The 26,273-nt window shown below is 44.2% G+C and overlaps 1 protein-coding gene across 1 annotated transcript in view; it reads right to left on the bottom strand.

Moving 5' to 3' along the window:
* Window positions 1–15,666, bottom strand: part of LOC119462045 (armadillo segment polarity protein-like) — a 58,980-nt gene extending 43,314 nt beyond the window's left edge. Inside the window, exons 1-8 of the mRNA XM_037723400.2 lie at window positions 15,513–15,666; window positions 14,636–14,701; window positions 14,188–14,309; window positions 12,473–12,578; window positions 11,600–11,787; window positions 11,217–11,521; window positions 8,482–8,683; window positions 8,075–8,219 (exon numbers count right to left, since the gene is read on the bottom strand). Of these exons, the coding sequence (XP_037579328.1) occupies window positions 8,075–8,219; window positions 8,482–8,683; window positions 11,217–11,521; window positions 11,600–11,787; window positions 12,473–12,578; window positions 14,188–14,309; window positions 14,636–14,681 (1,114 nt within the window). The 5' untranslated portion in view covers window positions 14,682–14,701; window positions 15,513–15,666. The remainder of the gene's footprint in view (window positions 1–8,074; window positions 8,220–8,481; window positions 8,684–11,216; window positions 11,522–11,599; window positions 11,788–12,472; window positions 12,579–14,187; window positions 14,310–14,635; window positions 14,702–15,512) is intronic.
* Window positions 15,667–26,273: the final 10,607 nt, after the last annotated feature.

Below are 26,273 nucleotides of genomic sequence, written 5' to 3'. Positions count from 1 at the left end.
GAGAGTAAGTGCACGTGTGCGAGGCAGGCCTGCATCCCTCGACCCGGCGATTTTGCCGCCGCGGGCGTGCCCTTTCCCCCTCCCTCCATTCAAACCTGATCCCGCCGCTTGCTGCAGCTGGCCTAGCCCGCCAAGCCGGCACTCTCCTTTTCCAGTTGATGTTGCCGAAGGGAAAAAAATGTTTTTTTAACGTTCTGGCAGCGACATTCTTTGGTTACTGCGCAAGCCTCTGCGATTCACTTCACTAACCTGACACTAGGTGACACTATACGACGCCATCCTGTCGCTCGCTCTTCGTTTCCGACGCCTCGCGCTTGTGCGAAACGACATGCGTCCACGCATCCAGTACCTGGTGTGACATTCCAAGGATGAGTGCTTCGACCAGAACGGAAAACGGGTGCGCGTTACAATTGAGGGCGCATTAGAATCGAGTAAATACGGTAAGCATTTCTTTTTGGAATTTTCGTGCCGAACCTGCATCTAACGAAATCCTCTCTATAACGAAGTTTTTCGGGAATTTGTCAATTTCTTTATATCCAGGTTTAAATGTATATGTTTATATTAAAAACTTCAGCGATGAATTCGAAGAGAACTTCATAGTGCTTGATTCTTCAAGAATGCTTCCGTTCCAAGATATTCATCATTCAATTTGATACTCTGAAGGATCATTTCACATTCATAGGTAGAAGTCTAAATAGAGCCCCTCCGCCGGCATCCAATTGAGATGCTTACTGCAGAGAAATAGCAGCCAACAGAGGGCATTAGCCCAGCTGTTGCAAGCTTTGCCAGGCGTTTAAGTTGGCATGCTACATAATCACCTACATTCCACGGTGAGTTCCATCTTTCTTGTCGGGTGTTTCGCCTCCGAATGTGAAATTAGCATACCGATCGAGGGTCAAACTTGATGAAAACAGTCACCGACCAGTTTTTCTAATGTCTCACAATAACGTCCAAACAATCGTGCAGACAGTCCAAAAATGCGAGCTTTAGCAGTAAAATAAATTTCAATGCTTTTTACAACACCAGCAGTATGAAAAAATTAATTTTGCCCTGTGCTGTGCTGATATACCATCTACTTGAAATAACGTAATGGTAGACACTGCGGGAGCGATTTGCTTTCATTTGTAGCGTAGCTTGATGTGCGTCACACGCCGCTGTGAAATGCAGGTATATGCACGTCGCGACCTTTGACTGTGCAACGCAGTCAGATTAGGATGTGATGCGTGAATTCAGTTTGGAGCTTTCTGCCTACACACGAGCTTTCGCCATTCCGTCCAGCAAGTGCAAAAACAAACTTTGCGAAAGCATTCGTGGCAGTAGCCGGCATGTCGCCCACGAACCCAATCTCTGCTTTCATCTACCAGTCTATATACAGTGCAGTCCACTTGTGCAACGATATCAAGAAGAACGAAAAATCCTATCTTTATAACCGATCGCTATATCCGGACTGCCGTAAAAAAACTGCCGAATATACCTTTTGTAGTTCCGAAACCAAATTTGCCACTTGCGATAAAAAATGACGTAGAAAGTAGGCTGTGAAAAATGAAAATTTATCTATAGTACTTCTAAACAGCGTTTCAATCGTTAGGCGCGCTGAAATAGAAATCTGCAGTTGCTTTCGCAGAAGTTTCAGGTTCACAACCACGGTGTGCATCGTGTCCAGCTACTGCGCGAATACTGGCGGCTATAATTTACTGTGCATGAAATCAATGAGCGACTCGATTGATGACATCGCATTTTTGTTGAACATCGGGGTCGGTGTCAAAGACGGGCCATTGTCAATCTCGTCGTCACTGCCGCTGCTGTCGTCACCGTCTGTCACGACAACTATCTCTTCACAGAATGAGGCAGCAATATCTGCACTTAGAAACTCCTCCATCGAAGCACCACCTATTTCATCAGTAGCGACGTGCTCCCAGAGTTCAGTAATGTCAGCGGCTTCCACCGTGTTAGTTTATCCCCATGGGGGTTTCGTGCTGGCGCACGAAGCCCGCCTTTTCCGATTATCGGCATGGCCACTGCTTCTAGCCTAAACGATCGTGGCGTTCCCGGTTTTCATAATCGCCGATATCATTGACTGCGCAAGCTCATAGTTCTTGCAAAATTTGCAGCTTCGTCTCCAGCGACACAGCTTTGCGCTTTGTCGGCGCACCTCCCTCTGCTTCCGCGGCGCATTTCCACGCTCGCTGAGAGAGAGAGGACTTCTTAAGGGAGCGCAGGTGCCGCTCGCTTATCGCTTGTGGACGCTCGCACGACCACCAGCGACGCGGACATGAAGCAGCTGGCGCTGTCTTGTCTTATTCGGACTGAACAGTCCGAATAACTGAACAGTCCGAATAACTGAACAGTCCAAATAACTGAACAGTCCAAATAACTGAACAGTCCAAATAACTGAACAGTCTGAAAAACTCACGCCCCTCGCCCCCCAAGAAAAAAAAAAAATTACGAGGCTTAGAGCGGCTTAAGAAAAATGGCGCAGTTTCGCCAAAAAGGCGGAGTATCGATTGCGATAGCAAATTAATAGACAGCTATACGAAGTAAGCATGTTAGTTTTGTTGGCCGTATAAAGTTGTAAATATGTGCTTACTAAGTAAATAAGCACAGTGTCCTGCGCGCACAGGTTACATGACCACATCTCGCTCAACGACTGCGGAAACTCATTGAAACGATAAAGTTAGGAAGCACGCCAGAAGCAGCGGGCAAATTGACCTTCGCGCTGTCTATTCTCTCGCTTCAACGCGAACCATCGAAGAAAAAAAAAACAGTGCATACGAAGCTACTGGCACTCAGCGCAAGCCCTTTGTACCCATCGCAGACCGCTTTGAAGTTGAGTCCCCTGCGGGCGCACACTTCGGCCACATAGCAGACCGCTTTCAAGAGACGGTGCCTGTGTGGCAGCTCCGTCGGCAGCAGCCACAAGAGCTGAACGCAGCTCCCCACCGTCTCCGTCGCATTCTCCCTCGCTCTGCCCCGCGAGCGTTGCCGGCTCACCCTTGCAAGCCTTCACAAGTTTCAGTTGTGTCGCTGTGTAGTAGTAGTAGTGATTTTATTGAAGAAGAAAATGACGCTTATTTTCTTCTTCAATAAAATCACTACTACTACACAACGTACGGCGCAACCGATAGTTTTAAAAAATCAACAAAAAAAAAACTGATTCCGCTTAAGTGACTATGACGATACTGCTGAGCTGACCGATAAAAAAAAAAAGCAAGTGCTTCTTTTTGTAACGTTTTGTCGGCCAAGGCAGAGCGGGCATGGCCTCTGAGACAGGAGGATAGCGTGAGTCTACTAATCTTGAAGGCTATGCAGGGGGCCACTGGAAGCCAAGCTCGGCCAAGCCAGCGGAAAATCCAACATGGCGGCCCCAAGATAGGGTAGTGTGGCTCGGAGCGAGCGATTTAGTCCGGAAAATCGAACACTGGCACCTAGATTCGTCCGAAAAATCGGTCGCGAAAATGCATTAGCTCAATGGGAACCCTAACGGTACATCTATGAAGTCCGGACTATCCAACAAGTCCATTTTTTGGAGTCCAAAAAATCTGTCGGCTAGTGTATCATTATATCATTATATGTGGTATCGTTAAAAGTGGACTGCACTGTCCCCCATGATCTCACACCCATTCACCAATGCAGTTTACTGGTCCGAACATATTGGAGGCCACCTTGCCGCAACAACCTGCTGCCCATCGCGTTGGCTGGCAGTGAATTTTTGTCACGGCCGTACAATGCAGGTAGGTCTAACTAATGGCGTTTCATCAGTATCCAGCGGTGAAAGTTGTTATGGCGCAGAGCTGACCAAAATCTTATATTAGTGACCATACATCATTCTTAAAGCCATGAAATCAAGTGCGATATAGGCGACAAATTGAATATGGAAATAAAATTTGAAAAGTGATAATGCAACAGCCTGCCCCTACTGTCAAAGCACCGCCAAAGAAATTTAAGAGGCCCTGAACCACTCCTTGGGCTTCGCGAAATAACATAGTATGCAGGTAGCATACGCTGCTGTGAACACCTCAGCCAAATTTTGCTGTCGTACGACGTGCGTGAAGCTCGCAAGCCGGAGCGCGAAGTCACCTTTCTCTCAAACGCTCTTTTTTCAAACAGAAGCCTGCTCCTCACTCTCTTCTGGACACTTTATTTCGGAATAAAGCGGATTCCCATACGCGGCTGCGATTGGTAGCTGCAATTAGCTACGCAGCGTAGATACCGCAGCCACCGCGGGGTGCCGCCACAAGTCCGCTAGCTAAGCCCACTGTGGCTTACTGACGATAACTGCGTTTGCCTTACGTTTAGCGCATCGTAGGCACCAAAATCGGAAGTCGTGGCAACATCCAAAATAAAATTTGAACTGCGCACCACGGTGACATTTAGAAGGCGGAGCGTTGTGACCATGCCCCACTCCGCCGTAGCCTTCGCAGTGCAAGGCATTGAAGAAGGAACGGGAGAACAGCGGAGGCCGTGTTTGATCGCCAATAACTCTGCTTCTGCTGAACGCATTGAAGTACTTTTGGCAGCAAAGTATTTCTGAAATAGCTTATTTTCACTTCAAATGCCTTTCTCCACTTCGAAAAAAAGTGATTCGGGCCCCTTTAAAAAGTAGACGTGTCACTTATTCTTCCGGCTAACACCGATAAGCTGATTGCTGTGCTTAGCATTTTATGACTGTGCTGACAAACCAATGGAATCCTACAATTTCGTACCCTTGTCGCTGAATGGGAGTGAATGCACCTAAACAAAAATTTTTTATACTGAAGTTCAGCGATGAGCATTGTAAGAGACTTGCAGTACTCTGCCAGTACAAGGGGGCTTAATTTAGCTCAGGGGTTCTTAACTATATAGGAACGGAGAAATTGTTTTTCTTGGCAACCACCACACAGATTTTGATGATATTTGCTTGCACTGTAAAGACGAACATAAAATGTAATGACTGTAGGAATCAGACTTCTTTTTATGCGGGTCGTCATTTCTAAATTGGAAATTGAAAACAATTCAAATAGGTACTAGTACCAACTTTCTAACTTAGTCTAAGTCAGCAATGAATACAGTCATGACCGATTTTCCTGACACCCGCTTTTTCAGACGTGCCCGATAATTCGGACGCCTTCGCGGCACACCGCCACGTACCCTATAGAGTGAATGTATAAAAACAACAAATTTCAGACGCAAACTTGCTGACGTGACCGCAGGTCCAAAACGGCGTTACCGAAGTCACCACCGCCGCCATTTGATTATATCGCTGCCTCGAAAAGGCGCTCTCGCATGCAGATCTGTAGGCACCACCGCAGCAACGCTAGTTGCTTTGCTTGCTTGCTTGCTAGGCCTACCTGCTTCGGCGTTTGCTAGCAAGCTACTTGCTGTTTAGTGGCATGTTTTTCATTGAAACAATTCGCTGCTGTCAGCAATGGCGCAGACTCCGCATTTGTAATCTTCACCAACGGCTTCGAAGCTCGGAAGATGTGTGCACACGTCTCCTGTCACAGTAGGAGCACCGATACAACTAGAAAGTGTACTGGCAGACCTTCAAAGCTATTTCAGACGTGCCTGCAACAATTTGAGCTCTTGGGGGCAGTAAAAGGCATGCATTCATTTTTTCGGACGTTTTTGCAACCCCTAGGGAGTCCGAAAAATCCGACGTCAACTATATTAATGCAGTCACATCTGAGTAAATCGAACTTCAAGGGGCCTGAAAATTATTACGACTCAAATGAAGTTTGAAGTAAAGAAAGCTTATTGAATGGAGAACTTTCATGCAGGTACTGCATGTGCACTGAGCTAACACTGGTGACGAGTGCTGAAACTGCTCGTGTATACGGCAGCATGGCGCGTGCTGCCACAAAGCCACACGGCAAAATTTTCACTACTGTGAAGCCACACCAGCTCAAGGCGAAATTCGCATATACAGTGGAATCTTGATGATACGATCACGGCTAATACGAATTTCCGGATGATACGAATTTTTCTGCAGTCCCGGCCGAGCATTACTTTGCAACGTGCTAGAAAACGGGTGTTACGAATCGATTTTCGACCCCGCGTTGGTTGATACGAATAAACGCCGCCCCACCAACGGCCGCAAAAGAGAACAGCGCACAGTCACGGACGCGACGCCGTACAGTGCGGAGGCCGTGACTGGGCACTAAGAGTTCGAAGCGGTGGCACTTTTGTTGATTTTGTGCTTTTCCTCCTTTTCCACGTGCCATCGGACGGCGTGGCTGCCGTGCTTCGGGTCGCATTATTTGTGTTTGCGCCATTTTGCCTAGTCGCAGCGAGCTATCTCTACCGAGATACGATCTCGGCTGATTCGCGCGGCTGTACACCGAGGCGCGGGAGCCTCCGTTGGCGCGTCTTCCGTCGGCTGCGTTATCGGTGCCGATGGCACAGGGCGATTGTCGGTTTCGCTGCTGGAGTCACACGGTGCAAGATAGCGCGGCACGTAATCCACGGTGCAAGGTTGCGCTCGTTCAGTCCGGTGCTCCTCCGCTTCTCCCGCTAATCACCGTATTTTTCTTGCCGTAGGAGCGCTTCCGTATTCCGAAGGCGTGCTTCGTCCAAAGTTTATTCGCCATCGTCGCTCCATCACTAACCTTGGAGCTCTCAGTAATCCGAATTCTGTGTGTCAAGTGAAGACGCCGGCGTGGTTTACGAAGCAGACAACTGCGGTTGCCATCTCGCCCCTGTCAGAGCAGTAACCAATGGAGAGACCCTTTCAGCACGACAGCCAATCGGAGGCCCACTTTCATCGGAGGGCCCGTGTGACTACCTATCGCAGACCCGCGCTTATTTTGTGTTTGTGCGTTTGTTACAAGATGGCGACGACAGACGAATTGAGAAGCGGAACGGCGAAACTTTGAGCTTTCGAACGATGCCAAGATGGCGGCGCTCGGTGGCGGGAAATACGATATGGCTCCGTGAACTGCAGTGATTTTGCGCAATTTAAAGCTGTTTTCTCAGCCTGCGCACTGACGAATTAAACTTTTTCGGGCACTTTTAGTGCATTTTCAGCCGTACCATTTTGATGCAGCGTAGATTAGGCGTTGCAGATACCCAAACGCGTGGTTTTCAAAAATCTATTTTTCTCGCGATTTTCGCGATCTGATCCCCGCGTCCCCCCTTAATTTAGCTAGATTTAATTGTGTTTCGATGATACGAATTTCGGCTAATACGAATATTTTTTGTGACCCCGTGAGATTCGGATCATCGAGATTCTACTGTAACCCACACTTTTGCTTTACAACAAAATTTTTTCAATTTTTGGTGTGCCAAAATACGGTACTTGCAATAGGAGACTGCTGGGTCATGGGCACCGCGGCGCGACTTCGCGCTGCTGAGAGCACGGTTGGCAGCGCAATATGTTTGAATTAACTGTCGTAAACCGCTTACGCATTCGAATTACCAGGTGTTATCACACAATAAAATATAATTTTGACAGGTACACAGCATCAGTTTGAACCGGAAACTCAGATTAAGAGAGTTCGAATCAATAAAATTACTATATCACAAATGGGTAAACTGCACTCATTCAGACATCTAAAAAAGACAAAATTAATGTATTATACACTGCTCTGAAATACACCATTAATTTGCGAGTGGATCTTCTGCAAAACCTTCGTAAACATTGTAACAATTTCACGTAAGCTGGAAATTCATCCAACAAATTTGCCCAGTTTAGACGCCCTAATCGATTTTCATAGAACCACGATATCCATTTTTCTTGCGGAGTTGCCGATCTGTAAACTTCATTATGAAAACTTTTTGAAACGTACCAATTTTAAGAACTTTTTCTAAAAATTTCAGGCACTAACTTTTTCAAATTGATCCAGCAGTTGCCTCAAAAAAAGTTTTTGCGTATTACATGTATTTGAACAGGAAAATCGGAGTTGGCCCCGAGCTAATGCTTCCTTTTATATTAAAAAATATAAAACATTTGCTAATTAACTTCTCAGTTTTCAATATTAAAGTTAATTATTTTATTTCAGAGCAGTGCGTCAGTTACATGCTTAAACTGCATGCCAAAATTTTCTGAGTCTGAATGGTGTAAGTTGCAAGCCTGTCATACAACTGCCCAGTTATGTACCTGCTTCAACAATGGCCGGCTTGTTGCTAGAACACACGGACAACACCTTGAGCACCCTTGAAGTGGTCCAAAGAAGTTTTTCATAGGTGTAGGAACGCATGATGCGGACCAATTCTGCTGGTCCACCACTGGCCAGAATGATCAGCTGCACAGAGAACATGCAACCAAACATGAGCCATGCTTTACAATACAAGCAAAATGCTCACAAAATATTCAAAGTTCCAACACTTCTTCCTCCAATACTTGATTTAATCACTTAAGCTCACTTTAATTAAAATTAACATGTCCCCATCACAAGGTTTCATGTAGCGCCTATACTAAATGTAGACTCAGCGCTCACATGTTCCTTTTCATGAAGGCACTGTGTACACTGACAGCAAGGACACTGCGAAGGAGAAAAGCTTTACCTTGCTTTCTTGGTTTCCGTAGGCAAGAATCTGCAAGCAGTCCGTGACAATGGCCAGAAACTTTACATTGTTTCTCTGAAGAAGGGACACCATTTTTTGAAGACCACCGGCAAGACGAACAGCCATTTTGGAGCCTTCTTGATGCAGCAACAAGTTGTGCAAAGTGGTGATCGCATAGAAAAGCACTGACTCCACTGGTGAGCTGCAGATTGAATAAAGCCGAATAGCTCAATTATAAAGCTTGGCCCTAACATGTCATCAATTTCTCTTTGCATAATATGCAAAAGTGGTACACTTATACACAGGAGGAGGTCCCAATGTTAATCCCCACATTTAAATAATGCACATTTACTACAGAATTCTGAGGGAAGTAATAATACAGTTTTATGTATTTAAATGTGGAAGTGCACAAGAACGGGTATTCGTGGCACAGTGGAACCAGAGTTATATAGATACCCCCGATTTTGTGACGTCCCCGATTTTAAGACTGATTAGTACAGTCCTGGCAAACTCCCCATAGAGACAATGCATTAATAAGCTCTATTATACGACGCGGGATAACGCAAGTCCTGTGTCGTACAACAACCCGCACAAAACTACGAACCCAACAGCGAACACGTGAGCACCGTCGCCAGCAACTTTCTCACGGCGCTGTCCCCTCTACATGTAGAACGCTCTGACAGGAGTCCCTAGATATTTTTTCTACAAAAAATGTCTAGGGGCTTTAGCTTCCACTGGTTTTCAGGCTCCCTCCTCGCCTTCTTTATGTGCTCTCATCGTTTGTTTCACCGCCTGCCTTTGTTCTTCGTTGTCTCACTGCACCTTCTCAAATTTGTGTGTTGACTGCCCCTGCCCACGCACCTCCACGTTTTCATTGGAGAGTTTTGCTTTCGCATGACTCTGCATCGGACGCATCCATGTATGCAACGGCAGTGTTTGTGCCACTGTGCAAAGCTCTTTATCTTCATACAGTGCCAGCCTCAATTCTAAGCCGACCCCCAAAATTTGGAAGGTCAGAAAATAAAAGTTTCGTTGAATGCGAGCCAATTGAGATAAACAGTTAACAGCCACAAAACGCAAATAGCAGTTATTACCAGTATCCGGTGCCAGCCACGGAATTCTCATCTCACTCACCGTCGTCGTTACTGAGCTATTTGTTTTGCTTCATGCAGCCTCGCAAATGTGAGGCTATCTGCGAAAGTGATCGCCCAAGAATACCGCCCTAGCACGTATAGAAAGTGCGAAAGGATGTGCAAAGATCGAACCAATTAGCCACCAGAAGGCTTGCATATCGTATCAGATACAGCGAACGTCTGATTTTTCGCACTCCCTAGGGGCCACGAAAACGTCCGAAAAAATGAATGTATGCCTTTTACCGCCTTTAATGGCTCAAATTGCCAGAGGCACGCCCGGAATTGCTATGAAGGTCTGCCAATACACTTATTAGGCGTATCGTAGTTCGTACTGTGCTAGGAGATGGCAGGTGCATGCGTGTATAATTAAGGAATACATACCGTGTCCCGTGACAACTGCCCCTTCCCACTCTTGGTATGCTTCACCATAGTACTTTGCATATGCTTCACTGCGTAACACTGCTGTATTGAGGCGAAGCTGACTTTCGAGAACGGGCATTATGTGATGTGCCATGTTTTCGAGCTTCAAAGCCATTGGCGGGGATTAAAAAGGCGGAGTGGCGGCACCATTGCTAACAACGGCGAATTATTTCAATGAAAAACACGGCACCGAACAGCAAGAAGCTTGGTAGTGAACGTCTTAGTAGCTAGGCCTAGCACTGCCACAGTGGTGGCAACGGCTGCCAGCGGATATGCGTGCGAGAGCACCGCTTCAAGGAGGCGAGATAACATGGCGGCGGTGGTGGTGGCTTCGATTAATGTCATCTCGGGCCTGCGGTCATGACAAAAAGTCTGGAAAATGGGAGGGTGAAGGTTTTTTACGTCCGAAATTTCAGACGTTTTTATACATTCACTCTATGGGATATGTGGTGGTGCCCGAAGGTGTCCGAATTATCGGGCTTGTCCAAAAAAATCGTGCTTCCGGAAAATCGGTCGTTGACTGAAAGCGTGTTTACGCACACAGCTTGGAGCTTGGTTTACGCGTGAGCACTCAAGACTTCCCACGTGTCTGTTTTTGGGTTTTATGTTTCGCGCGGGTCGTCACATGCTGACACTGGTGGCTGTCATCTCGAACGAGGACGACACTGCACCTACGTTCGCAGATGTGCTGCATAGCATCAACAACGTTCAGATATTCGTCTGTGCAGGAAAAGATGCAGTAGGTGACCTCCTTGAGAATGTTGCAGTGCTTGAAAGGCAGCTATTGCTGCGTGGTTAAAAGGGAGTCTAAGTAATTGAGATTTTTTTTTTTAAAGTCAGTAAATGAGATAAGTACGTTTTAGCATGCTGGCGAGAGCGGATCGTGGTACACGGTATGCTAAATTCTTTCAAAAACGTGATAGCGTGCATTAACTTTTTTGGTGGTATTTTTGGTTTACGGGTCCCTGAGAGCGTTACCCTATAACCTAAACTGACGCTCCTCGCAACTCTTTTGTGCAATACAACATATAGTATTCTACAGTCTAACCCGGATATATCGAACCCACATATAACGAATAGCAGTAAAGACACACTAGCTTTTTAAAATGAAGAAACCCAGACAGTCAGCAGGACTGACTAATATTTAGATACATTCATGACACAATCATGAAGCATGCTCACCTGAGCAATTTCACCAGAGCCGGTATCCCTCCAGATTTGAAGATGGCTAATAAACCTTGGCGGTGATGGGACAAGTTGTGCAAGGTCCCTGCAGCGCATCGAGTGGTCTCCAGGTCATTGGACGTGGACATGGCCCTTACCAAAGCCGCTACCATCTGCGGAGAATTCATGATAGCGTGGCGAGAGGCCTCCTTCTTCGACAGCTGGTGGACCATCATCGCTGCTTGACTAACAACAACTTGGTCTTCATCGTTCAGCAATTTTATTAGCTCTGGAATGGCTCGGGTAGCCAGGTCGGCATCATCCTATAAAAGTGTCACAAATTTGATCACTTAGCGCATACACAAAGTGCAGCGCTCAATGCTCAACATACAACATTTTACCTGGTAGTTGATGAGGTTCACGACAGCATGCTTCAACATCTGCGACGGCTCAGACAAACGCTGTACAGCAGTTGGCTGTGCAGGGTCATACTGAGTCGACGGTATCTCGATTCCTTCGTCCAGTGTTTCGGGAAACATTGCGGCGCGCACCCTCTGCGATCGAGTCTGGCTCAGCTGTTGATTCATCTCTGAAACAGGCAAAGAAACACATCGTTAAAATCTTAATTTGACAACTACCATTCATGAATATTAACTATCACGCATGATAGTAGTTCTCGGAAAATGTGTGGGGCCTCCTAGCATGTGGATGAATGTACTAATGATGGACAACAGGAAAATGAGTACAGCGTTTAACCAGGTAATTCATATGCTATGCAGTGGCACTATGTAAAGAAATTTTTCATCACCTGTTTTTCAAACAAGAATATGTGACGATATAGTTTCATGTGTAATGGATTCATAGGTAACACACTATTGGGCCTCTGTACAACCCAAATCTTAGCTTTAAATATGCTTACTGTGATTTAGCGTGAGTTTTCACAGAGTCCTCATACATTACATGCATCCACTGGGGGAAGTGCAATGGTGAGGGAGAGAGAAGACCCTGGTGCGACAGTTAAATCTGCAAATGTCCACTGTAAATATGGATAGTTAGCATAAGCAAAAACCCACTGTAGCACCTGCTGCCTCTGTGCGACACAATGGAATCATAGCTGTGCTACATCGTTTCTGCTACATAAGGCACACTATGTCATGTGCACTACATGTGGCAGCAGCTGTCTGCACATATGTAGCAACATGATATAGCTTCCCATGCAGCATGGCGTAAGTGTACAGAGAGAGTGGAAAAGGCCAATTGCAAACCACACTCACCATCTACTTGGTCAGGCGTAAACCCTTGGCCAAAGCCAGGCTGCTCCCAGTCAAACACCATTTGCTCATCACCCAAGTCATCCTCCTTGCCACTTATGGAGGGTGCCTGCATAAAAATTGTTAGGAATACTTTCTACAACCCAGACAACACAAATACAGACCCATGAAACAAGCTGTGTTGCCAGTCAAAAACAGTGTGAAGAGAAATGACTAATAAACCTACCTTATGATAGTCAATGTTAGAATGAGAAAAAGTGCATACCATCCACACGGACAAGCCCACTGCTAGCTTCAAGCCAGCATATGATGCAGATGTTAAGATGTGTCAGACAAACCTGGCTGCAAATGCTGGCTTAATGCACAGTAGGCTTCTCACAAACACACGCATGTTAAGCAGTATTCCCTATCTTGCAGTCAATGCTAGAATGAGAAAAAGTGCACACCAACTGCACTGGCAAGCCCATTGCTAGCTTCAAGCCAGCATATGAAGCAGCTGTTAGATGTGCCAGACAAAGCTGGCCGCAAATGCTGGCTTAATGTACAGTAGGCTTCTGAGCAGACACACACATGAACGTTAAGCAGTATTCACACGGGGGTCTTCTCGCCATTTATTATGTTTCCGGGGAGCCTCCTCGCCCTCCCCAGCGAGCACCACGGTCGCGTGCCGGCGCCTTACAGATGCAAGCATGAAGGCTGGGCACTTCTGCCTCCCTGGGGGATAGCGGAGCATCTGCAGCTATCAAGCAAACGCTCTGCCATCCCTGCGAAGAGCTGTGAGGAGCTGCACCGCCTGGCGAAAGCGTAACATAGTGGTCACATGGCATGCTATCCATGCCGCAGGGAGGTGGATTTCTCCCTTGTACTATTACCGCTTAACATATGCACAAAACTTTCTGATACAGAAATGGTAATGAATGCAATGGAAGAAAAAAAAATTTTTTTTTCTTTACTATGAAGTCCTAATAATCAAGTAAGCTTGCTTTATAAGAATCAGGGAACAACTGGTACTCATAGTAGAACAATCAATACCGGTGTCACGTGTGCACTTTCAATCGAAATGCAGCCCGATCAGAATTGAATTTCTTCACCATGATTGCACCTCTCCCGCAACTTGCGCAAAGGAGCCAAGTGCCATCAAGATATTCTATGCCAATTGGGCTTGACCGCGATCGAAAGTCCACTGTGTGACACCCGCCATAGCACTGGCCATCCTTTTCTGTCATTATGCTAAAATTTTAATGAACATCAAATGAAAAAAAAAAACTGCAAAGTGCATGGAATTTAACGTGCAATTGCGACAACAATGGCCTTACTTTCTAATGCTGCAGAATTCTGAACCATAGTACTGCTTTTCTGCATGCACAAAGCTTCAGTCACTCGTGTGATGCTGGGCTAGATTGTTGATAATTGGCCAAAAATATTCCAGAATGCAAAGAAGGCCACCGATAATTCTCAAAAGTGCACAAATGTTTATCCTTGCATTATGTTAAAAGGCTACAAGTGCTGCTAACTATGACACTGCAAAAGTAACTCCACAAATATAACAGCACACTCAAACATTGCAATATGCATTACCAATCCTGAATGAGTTCTCACTCTAAAAGTTTGCACTGAATTATACAACACACTTGAAAACACACAATTGAACAGGAAAATGCCCTGTCATTGTATAAATATGCCGAATCATTTGCTATCAATATCTTCAGCAATATCACCTGAGTTGTAACACCGGAGTGAATGCCAGAATCTGCCAGATAATTTCCTTGTTGCCAGAGAATGGTCTGTTCTTTGGGGTTGACAGGCACATCACCAGGATTGGAGTAATTGCCATGGCTCACTGCAAAAGGGCGTCGCAAAGTAGAAATTTGGCATTGGTAATAAAGCGTTACTCAGGCGCTCTTAGGAAACATGCAGGTTAAAAGAAGTCCTTAGAAGCACGACTTTAATGAAATAGAGCACCGAAGACTCATGTGTATGCGCTACAACTTTGCCCTTCATTCATCTAAAACTTCGGTGAACGATGTTACGACTGAACTCAAGAACGCACTCTATGTTTCACGTCGCACGACACTAGTGCTAACCTTTAAACCATCATCGCCATGCACACAAACTTCTGAGCAGGTCGCCACATGAACAAGGAAGCCATTACGTTTCTCAACTTACTTGACCGCGCAGCAGGTTGTGCCCCCGACTGCATTTGGTAGCTCATTCCGGTCGTTCAGCTATCGCCTGTAATAAACAGATAAGAACATTAGCAATGATCTTGAAAATATCTGCCTAGGTAAGCAACAAGTTTCATCGAAGTGAACCACTCTGATCGGATAGTCCTCACCGAACGTATACTTTCACACAACCGCACGAAGCTAGCTGCTTCGAAAGGCAGTGGATGCATAAGCAAGCACATCAAGCAGTCTTGCGGCTGTACTTGTGTATTAGTGTGCGTGCGCGCAATTCAAATTTTAAACAGTATTGAGGAAGAACGCTCTCCTAGTAATGCATTTTTTTTCTTTTGCTATGCACAACGCTGACAAAAACAAAACAAAAAAATGCATGCATAAGCTCCGAACGCATCACCGCTCGGCGGCGGCCAGGCACACAAAGTTGAAGCTTGCCACAGGAATGTAAAATGAAAACAAAGGCAAATAGAGTGAGCGTAGAACTACCGGTAACAGTGCAAGGTTAAGACATAACACTTGAGCAAACGTATTCTATACAGGTAAGTAAACGACTTCACAAACACATAAAAATGTTTGAAGCTATCCACATTACACTGGCGGCTGTCAAATAACCTGTTTATCAGGTCCGCAACATTTAATGTTTAAACGTTATAATTACAGCGCATATAAATACCTGACTTGTAATACACTTCGGTAAGCGTCAAGCCGCCGGCAACAGCAAGTTGACCAACGAAAAAGCCAGTTTACGTGCGGCGAGTGTAAGCCTACTGAAGGTATTTAGCCACAGTATCGAAACGTGTACAACCCACGCGAACGAAAACAGGCACATAAGTTGGAAACAGCAAACGGTAACTTCAACTTACCAGAGTTGAGGCAGCACAGCCTGAGGTTGCGCCTGAATGTTCGAAAAAGTCGATTATCGTTGGCGTTTCCGTTCAGCCAAAAATGGCGTCACGAAACCATCGCACACCAAAACTTGAACACGTGACCAAAAATATAAACGTAGCCAGCGCGCTCTAGCAGAGAAGTCTGTGCCCCTGTGGTGAGCAGTTGCGCGAGCGAAGAGAGTCCCGCATAACGCTTCTCTCTGCTACTACTAATGGGCAAATCAGAAGCTTTTGCTGGTCAAACATTCTTGCAACAGCTATATAACTCGTATTTCGCTCATTTATTTTCACACCAAAAGCACAAGAAAGCATTTCCGGTTAGTAAACATTGGACTGGCGTCCTGCGAGGAGCGGCTCTCCTGTGGTTCAAACTAGTTCAAACAAAATGTTTGAAGGCGTGCGTGTCGTTCACCGTGGTCTCGCCCCTTGCGATCCGCTCATGATAAAAACAATCGTGCGGAATGCACCGAAAGCTATGAATATGGCTAATTAATTCTAATTAGAATACAAAGAAGTATTCAGAGTTGCGCATATATATTATCCATACAGGCTACGTTTACATAAACCCGACGTGACCGCGTTTACATGGACTCCTGTGCACGCTGACGAGCCTCGACAACGACGGCACACAGCGTTGAGCCGAGACATGCGGTTCCCGCTGCCGTTTGCAGCAGCTCTATTTCGTTGGTCTTATCGTCGGGCTGCGTCAGCCCGACCGGCAAGCGTATGATTGAACTCGACAGGCATATTCCAGCCCGACAAGCCGACTCGACCCACTTCTGTCGGGTTCATGTAAACGCCCAGACTGCTACGTTTTTTTTTTTTTTTTTTTTCCTCAAAACTTTGTTTAACAGCACGTAGAGGGAACTCTGGCTGACAGCTGGGCTTTCACGTGACGTCACGCACCCACCTTATCACCGTTTTGGGGCACCAACATGGCGACTACGAGCACTTCAGTCCAATCCATCTTATTGAAAGCTTTCACGTGACGTTACGGACCCAGCTTATCATCGTGTCGGTGCACCAACATGGCGGCTACAATGACGTCAGTGCGAGCCATCTTAGATTTCAAGAACCGTAATTAATAAAACGGTCAATTCAAGATAATTTTTGCTGGCCAAGATACATAGCACAGCTGCATCACACCATCATAAATTCTTTGATAATTGCCTGTAGGTTTTTTCTATTAGGTTCACAAAATTTTTAATATCCGGCAGTGTTCAAATTAAGTGTGTCCTCTATAGCTAGACATCCTGAAACTGGCACCAGCTAGCTGTCTCCATAAAACAATCCTAAACCTTGCAGTGATATTCCCCATATAGTCAAGCCAAAATGCAAACTGCTTTGTGACACAAGTGTTTGTTGTGCAGCTTTTGAGGTAGCGAACAATCTAGCCGCAAAGAGTAACACATGATTAACATTCAAAGAAAATATTGCACACGGTGATTTTTGTGCCACAAGTACATATTGGAGTATGAATACTTAAATGATGATGATAAAAATGTATTTATTGTAGGATGGCTCGAAGGCCTATAATACTTAGATAAAATCCTAAACCTTGCAGTGATATTCCCCATATAGTCAAGCCAAAATGCAAACTGCTTTGTGACACAAGTGTTTGTTGTGCAGCTTTTGAGGTAGCGAACGAGCTAGCCGCAAGATTAACACATCATTAACATTTAAAGAAAATATTACACACGGTAATTTTTGTGCCACAAGTACATATATGGAGTATGAATACTTAAATAATGGTCACTGAATGATTTCACTCTCAAAGTTCATAGATGCTTGTTGCAAGTAGCTTTGCATGTCACCTTCGCAACACTGTATGTGTGGTGTGCGCTATTTTATTTTATTTTAGTTCCATTTCCCACTCGCATTCGAAGTCAGTTCTGTCTTCGACAGCCTGGTGCATGCAGGCAGCCACACATGTATCCTCTCTAAATAAATTCAGCATTGGAACGCTTGGCACAAAATAATTGCAACGTTGAAAACTGAAGTAGCTCACAACGCTGTGTTAAACACTTATTGCCTGTGCATAATTAAAACACGCTCTAGGACCAATTTTTTCGGTTCTAAAGATAAACTAGCAAGGCTTCCTTTACACCTCTTTGTTTACAAGTGTGTGGCCAATACTCTGTAGGAGTATTTCTTGTAGGGCTAGTTGGTGAAACAGCGTTTAGAAGAGGGTTGTAAATTGTCACACAAATACACAGACAATTAAGGGCAGTCGTGCAAGACGGGCACAATATTCTCTGTCCTTCAATTTGCACCCCTCTTCTAAGCACTATATTATACACAGTGCACCGATAAAGAGTAGGGGGTGGCAGTTGTATCCCCTCTTAGAGCTAGGTTTCCATATCCAGCTCTGCGCCCCCCCACTTCCCCAAAATTGACCATGGTAACCGAGCAGAAGGTATAGCCATGAGAGCTTCTGTTAACATTTTCATGCCAATTTGTTTAAACGGTATTTAAAATGAAGGAGAGAGGGAGCACAATTAAGGTGAAGTTTGCCGGGATGTTATTTAATTTATCTCAAATTATAACCTGGACAAAAAATGTTCAAGTTTTACGGTGCATATGGTACAGGCAATTGTAAGGATATGCCGAACCCTTCCAAAATATTCTCATTACTTTAATTATCTCAAAGCATAGTCGCTGTCCATCACAGGAAGAGGTCAGACCATTAATTTATTTGTTATGTCCCTGTGCTTCGATGTAAAAACCTATAATTTGCATAGTAACTTGCATATCCATTAAAATCATCATTTGTGTGGCAGAAATATTTTAATTTTGCACTAATAAATTCATTTAGTGTGCACTCCCTCAAATCAACGCTAGCATAGTATCTTGGACTGGTTGCCTCCATCCTCCAAGTCAGAGTCGGGCAGATCAGGCATTCCTCGAACTCGGAGCTTGAGGACAAGCATGCAAGTCAAACGTGCAACTCACTTTCAGAGGAGGAAATGGCAGATGCGAAACGACGTGACTACAGCAAACGTCTGATTTTGCCTAGCCAAAGATCCCAGTGCTGCAGGGAAAAATGGCAGATGTTCCGTTGAGACAGTGTTGGTTGAGATGGGGCCAGCATATGCAGTAACCTCGGTTGCCTAGGTTCCGGTAGGCCGTCGCCAACAGCAGCGACGCTCTGCTGTGATGATGTGGCGGGAAACGCTCATCTTGATGACTGTTGGTGTGATAGCGCTCGGGCCTGCTGGTGGGCAAACTCATTGCCCTCCACTGCGGAGTGGGCCGGAACCCAGATTAATTCTATCTCCTCCCCTTTTGGGGGTTCCTTGCCATTGAGTGCCCGAAGCACCAACCAGGGCACCCAGCCCGACTGGAAGCTCCTATACGCTTGTTGCGAGTGTGTGACCACTCTGTCGCAGCCGCGGAGAGGGAAGAGGAGGACGCGAAGAGCCAACCACTGGTCACGTACAAAGACATAGTGGAATATTACAGAAACGGGAGACAGAGCTTCCCCGAGCCACACCTCACGTTAACGAGGGAGCAGCAGACTACATATAGGCAGATCCAGACAGAGTTGTTTCCCCACCCCCGATTACTAAACCGCATATACCCGAGCCAGTACAGGCAAGAATGCCCCGTGTGTCACGAGCCAGGTACACTGCAACACATGATTGCAGAATGTAAATTTAGCCAACAACACCCACCACTCCTCACCAATCCTAACCCCAACATGATCCCCCTACCCATCCAACCCCTTAGAGAGCGATGGAAGATCTTGCTGTCCAGCCCCGCCCTGGAAGACCAGCTTTGGCTCGTAACCAGGGGCCAGGCGGCGAGAGCAGCATATGGATTCCCGTGAAGTGGGAACCACTTCCATCCGGCGCATGCGCTGAAAAGCTCGTGAAATAAAGTTTTTCATTCATTCATTGATGACTGTTCTGATGACAGGGTCGGAGCGCCTGAGAGTGCTTGATGCAGGAGGAGAGCGATAGAAAAAAACTAGCCAAACACAAGGCGCACACTCTCTTTTGACCAGTCAAAGAGAGTTTAAACTGCGTTTAGATAAACTGTTTATGGAGAGCAAAATCTTTGTCTACGACAGCAGAGAAAATAAGGTGACCGATATGAAGAGATAAGCTGCCCCGTAACAAGCATCCCTTAAAACCAAAAGCTTTGCGTACGAGTTCGCGACGTGACTCTTCTTGTGACCTTGACCTTTGTTTTTCTATCTTCCTAGTTAACTGCCGTAGCTTGAAACATGAGGTAGATGAGTTTGCTGCTTTGCTTCCCTCTGTCCAACCTCACATCTTGGCTGCATGAATCTATTGCAAATTCCGAAATCTTTCCACGTGGTTACAATGTTTACTAATGTGACAGAAACACACATGGTGGTGGCGCTCTTAATTTGGTTAATGAATGTCTTCAGAGTAGTGAACTTCCTACTACTCTATATCATTCTGAACCTGTTTTGTGCAACATTAAACTTAACAATGGTAGCTACTGCGCTATTGGATCATATTACCGTCCTCCAAGTTCTACTAATCTGGAATTATTTAACGAGCTGTCAAGTTTCTTAACTACCATAAGTTGTGACTATATTCTTGCTGGAGATATTAATATGCCTGCCGTTCACTGTGTAGATAGAAAATGGGTGCTATCGGACTCGACCTCCCTATCTTTATCATTTTCTGAGTTTATTACAACTAATGACTTGACCCAATTTGTGTCTGAGAGCACAAGACAAGACCGCTCTTCCGCTAGCACTTTGTATTTGTTTTTCTCTAACTCTGAGTCATTGATCAAAAATACAGTCGTCATCCCCGGTTTCAGCGATCATGATTGCATTGTGGCCACTTGCTCTAACACTTCAGTTAGAACAGCCCACAAATATCCTAGGAAGGTGTTTTTTTATGACCGAATGACCGCAGTGACTGTGACTCATTATCACGTGAACTTTCTAATTTCTATCCAGATTTTTGTGAAGTGACCCAGTCACTAGAAATAAATAAAGCTTGGCTTCTTTTCAGAGATAAACTAATGGTTTAATAGAGCAACGCACCTTTTCAAAACTCTTAACATGTAAACACCTGAATGAGAAACCCTGGGTAAATAAAGAAATCCGAGCTCTAATAAACAAGAAACAGCGCCTGTATGCTACACTTTTAAGAAATTGCAAGCAATGCATTTTGAGAGAAATGCGCCACATAGGCTACAAAATTAAATAAGAGATCAAAATAAACAAACAAAATTAAATTTTTTCTCTTGATACAAGACTAAAAGAAAACCCTAAAGAATTTTGGAAATTTGTTAAGATTAGCAGCAAAGAAATGACCACAGTTCCTAATTTATTAGTTGATGATATAACAGTGTCTGACGATTATGAGAAGGCTTGCTCTCTTAATTCCTATTTTAAATCCATTTTTTCTTCCGCATGAAATGCATGAAGTACCTTACGAGGATATGCCCATGATTACTGTTGCTTATAACAAGGTTCTGAAGCTGCTCTCTAATCTAAAAAACAAATCTGCTGGAGATCCTGATGGTATCCCGGCCCAGGTAATCAAAGCTTGCTCTCAAGAAATTGCTTATTTGTTAGTTGTCTTGTTTAATAAATCACATCTGTTCAATTCCAGCACAATAGAAAGTAGCTGATGTAGTGCCCATTCATAAAAGTGGTCTCACAAATACAGTACAGAACTACAGGCCCATCTCTCTAACATAAGCGTGTGCTGCAAAATAATCAAACACATCATCTACAGTGCTGTGATGAAACGCCTTCAAAGCAATAGTTTCTTTTCAAATGCCCAACATGGATTCAGGCCTGGCTTAATGTACAACTCAGTTGGTAGAATTCTGCCATGATCTCTTTGACTTTTTTGACTTAGGTTAGTTACCAGGTAGACTGTGTATTTTTAGACTTCTGAAAGGCCTTTGATACTGTTCATCATGCCTTGCTGTTACATAAATTATCGTGTCTCTGCATTCATGCTGCTATAGTTGATAGGATCAGTAATTATTTGACCAGGCAAACGCAGCATGTCTTGATCAACAGAACTAAATCAACTGGTGTCACCGTAACTTCTGGCCCAAGGGTCTGTTTTGGAGCCGTTATTATTTTTAGTTTATATAAATGATATTGTCCAAAGACTTCAGTGCAAAGTCCGATTGTATGCAGACGACTGTGTTATTTATAGAGACACACAAAGTGATGATGATATTAGCTGCCTACAAAGTGATTTACAATTTAAGGTTGGTGCTTGAAGTTTTGCATGTCTTTAAACAGTGAAAAATATCAACTCGTGTCTTTCGCCCGTAAACGCCACCCTGTGATATCCATTTATAATTTGGATGGACTGCTTCTTGAACTGGTTGAACATTACAAATATCTTGCAATGGGGTCTAGCTTTCAGTAAATCTGACCGAAATAAACCTATTGAATATCTCATCTTAAGGTCACCAAGAATGCTAAACCTCATTAGACATAATTTTCATAAAGCACCCAAAGGTGTGAAGAGCAGCTTTACAACATAAATGTTCGCACAATACTCAAGTACAATACTCAAGCTTGGGACCCTCACACCTCATATCTTATAGACAAACTTGAACTCATTCAAAACCACCCTGCCAGGTTTGTTTCGGGAAATAACAACTTCCACAGCAGTATTACATTAATTAAAGAAAACCTAGGCTGGCAAACACTAGCACAATGCTGCTTAGCAGTGAAATTAGAACTTTTTTTTTTCCAAATTTACCCTGGTCTCACAGGAATAAACAAGAACTTATGCATTTTCCCACCTCATTTTATTTCTTTGCGATGTGATCACAACTTTACAGTTCTTGAAACACGCTGTCACACTAATGTTTTCCGCAAATAATTTTTCCAGATTACTTCAACACACTGAAATAAGCTTCTTAAGAATATTGTTTAATGTGAAACGTGCTCCGAGTTACAATCGTTTTTATCATCTAACCGGTCGTAAGTGCATTATCATGGCGCTTCGTGCGATAAACCATCCTTTCCTTTTCTATGACGTGAATGCACCTGTCAGCCTGTTGCTACGCTTTTTCTTCTCTCTTTCTTTTTTCCTTTTTTTTGTGTATTTGTACCTTGCTGTCTGCTTTTTGAATCAGCTCATTTTATTATTATGTTTTTCTTTCGCTACAAATGTCCCTCCCTGCAACAATGACCTTGTGGCGCTGCAGGTACTTTTATAAATCAATAAAAAAAGATAATGCTGCTCACGAGAGTGCTCTAGAGCGCTCCGAAACGACCAGCCAAAGATGTCATAAATTTCTCCACCCAATAGAAGTGTTCGTTTGAGAAGTTTCATTGACTGCTAACGAAGCACAACGAACGGGAACTCAGAATTGCTTTCAACATCGTTGAACATATATATATATATATCAGGCAGTATAAGGTTTCACTTGCGTGGTTATGTGAATAAGTTGATTTCCTAACACTTTGAGCTGCACCTGCTAGACCAGCCTTTCTGATGATTCTACAGCTGAAACTGTTGGCAAAATAAAGTAGAATCAATTTAAAACCTATGATAGTCCTTGCGCTGCAGTTTATCGCAGTTTATATATATATATACCACAGTTCATTCCATTTGTTGTAACATAGCTGGCATAGTGTTCAGGTTGTTGAAGTGGGCAATGCTCTATATAAAGGTCACAAGCTGAACAGGCAAAAGTCTACTAAAAGCAACAAGTTTAAGCACCATGAGAAACAAAAATAAATAAAGAAACACCGATATACTTGCCAATTTCTGAGACAAATAGCCTTGTTCATCTGGAGAAACAGGCCTTGTTACTGTGTTTAGGAGTAAATACATTTGTTGAAAATAATGTTTGTATCTGGAATCCAGAATTTATACTCTTATTGCAACTTAGTTTTGATTGTTGACTGGTACAAGCATTTCTAAGTGTATGCTCACCAGAATGGCTGCTTGGCTCATTGGTATTCCATATGAATGACTAATTGTGTGTGTGTGTGTACATGCCTTTTTATGTCTGTCCAGTTTGTGCTTTGGCTCTTTGGTTTGCACTGGCCTCAATTCCACACACCTAAAATTATTTCGCTACAAACTCTGCTCTATCCATTGAACATTCAAATTTGTGAGAAAACTTCTATTTGCTACAATATTATTTCCATTCAGATTCAGTTTGGAATTTTTCCTAGTAATGCAGAAGCTCCCATCTTACCATATGTTAAATGCCAATAACCTACAAGGTTACTTTATGAATATATGCCGACTAATGTTATGTTAGAGCTACAGAAAATAGTGTCTCTTTCTCTCCACAATCCCCCCCCCCCTCTCTCTCTCTCTCTGCAAAATTTTGGCAGTAGTTCTAGCCCCCCATAGATTAAAGCCATCAGCAGATCCCACAGTGGTTGGCACAGATTCGCTGTTTTCCTTCTTCACTGATTCTAGTGATTTGCAGATTTTTCAAGTGTTCAAATTGTTAGAGTGCCTCACCGCTTAAATTTTATTGGTCTGGGCACCTGGGCATAAGGGCTTACTAACAAAATGGCAGATTCATTGGCAAAAGCGTCGCTAAGTGATCCAGTAATTGCGATTCTCCGTTCATCAGCTTTCATCACAGCATCTGGATTTTGGAGACAAGTATGATGCCGCATAATCTAATTCTGTCCAGTCTCCTGAAAAAAACCCGATTTTTAGCATCTATTCCATTCCTGAAAAAGTATAAACTTGCCGTCACTAGGTTATCGTATACCATCTCTATAAACCTTTATTTACACAGGACTAATCTGGTGTGCCCTCACTGCTGGTTCCCTCTTCGAGGGAAAGGTGAGGCCATATAGATTGTAGTTTAGCTTCTTGTTGACTAGGTATTTTCTGCTTTACAATACTCCTTGAAACATCGCTTCACCTTGAACTTGATTTAACCATTTCCGTTCTGGTATTCTTGGGTGCCGCTCTTCAGCACAGTGCCGGGAATGTTTGCTCAACCATTCAGGAATTTTTTTAGGCTCTATGCAATTTTAGGGCTAAATGAAATATTTTTTGCTAAGTTTAGACGAACTCATTTTTCGCGTTTTTATTTCTTTATTTTTTTTAATCACTCTCTAATTTTTTTTTCACTAACAAACTTATGCTAAAATCCCATTTCATTTTTATATTTAATATAATGCAGATCCAATGCACGTCGTTGGTATCTACTATATGCAGTTAATTAAATGCTATAAGCAAAAAATATGCACCAAATACACTGTCTTTATTGTCAGCCTATGCAATGTGTATAATCTCATCGAATGTTTTAAAATCTCATCGAATGTTTAAAAACTATAAATTGTTCACAAGCTATGCCGAAATGCCGACAGCAGTTCATGCGCATGAACACTGCCATACATTGATGCAGTGATGCCACAAGGATGAATTCAATATTTTGTTTGTCGAGAGAAGAATGGTGAGGAGAGGTATTCGCAGAGAGAAGAACAATGTCCATTTCATGCATAATTAAAACAAGTGACATAAAAAGCAGTTAGTACATGACTATAATTCACCCATTTCATTCCAGTTTCTGTGGCCAAATGTAAACTGGCATGCGCACATGTGCTTTTGAGTAAACATACTCTCACATACACAAGCTGCGCAGTGTGATGCATGCGGCAATCATCCAAGAGAGCTACTGGTGTTGGCACATGAGAAGTATGTGTGTGGTTGTGGCCTAATGGTTAGCATTGGACTCTTACGCCGGAAGATAGAGGTTCGATCCTATCTTCAGGCACATATTAATCCTTTACTTTCTGTGTGTGAGCTATTCGACAGGACAATAACAGCAGCAGCCACAGTCAGCCGAGTCTGGGAGGATTCACCTAGAAAGCTTCATTTCAACTTTTCAAATTTTTGCTACCCTTATTCAGCCAATTCTCCAGAATTCCGTACATGCACGCATTGATCACTGCCACCATAAGTGACTACAGTAGAACCTCATTGATACAATCCTGCTTTGTACGATTTCCCGGCACCAACGTTCGTGATAGAGAACACAAAGGATGGCCCCATACGGTCACGCTTTTTTACTGGTTAATACGCTCCTGGAAAACACGATTTTCGGTCCCAACGTTCAGTACATCACCAAACTGCGATTGTATGATATGTTTTTCGGTCACTAGATCACAAGTGAAAAAGAAAAGGCACGAGTCACACACGATATAGGGCAGTAGGCACATGTGCACAGCAGCTTCCCCGCAGCTGGTACTCGCCCGCCCGTGTCACGTGAGAATGCTGGCACACACTGTTTCCTCTTCAGGTACCAGCAAATTTCACGGGCCGTCGCATGCACTCTATTGTGATAAGCATCTTCACCTATCCACAGCGCGTGTGCAGCGTGCAGGCTGCACAAAGTGAGCGCCATATGTTTCGGTCTGGCGGCATCGTATACCAGCATTGCCCACTAGCTCGTTTTCGTTTCGGTTTCCCGTCGCCGTCTGTAACATAGTGTAATATTAAAATGACTAAGCGCCTCTCGAGGCCCTAGCGGCTTCATGTGCGTCGGCGTTTCCTGCCGCAATGATTCTCACTGAATGGGCACGTCAAAAAAAACTTCTCGCCAAGATAACCCGCCCGAAGAAACTGCTGACACAGGCCGAATACGAGAAGTGCAAACGTCAGCTTATCGAAGCCGCAAAAAGTGAGAGGCGACAACGCGCGCTTCAGACCCCACCAGCTCGGCGCGCGTCGGCGTCTCGTGCTGCAACGATTTGCGCAACACTTCGCATTTTGTAGATTCCAACTATAA

Source organism: Dermacentor silvarum, chromosome 1 (genome assembly GCF_013339745.2).
Source record: "Dermacentor silvarum isolate Dsil-2018 chromosome 1, BIME_Dsil_1.4, whole genome shotgun sequence".
In the NCBI taxonomy this organism is placed as follows: domain Eukaryota; kingdom Metazoa; phylum Arthropoda; class Arachnida; order Ixodida; family Ixodidae; genus Dermacentor; species Dermacentor silvarum.
This window is presented reverse-complemented; position numbering and strand designations above follow the sequence as displayed.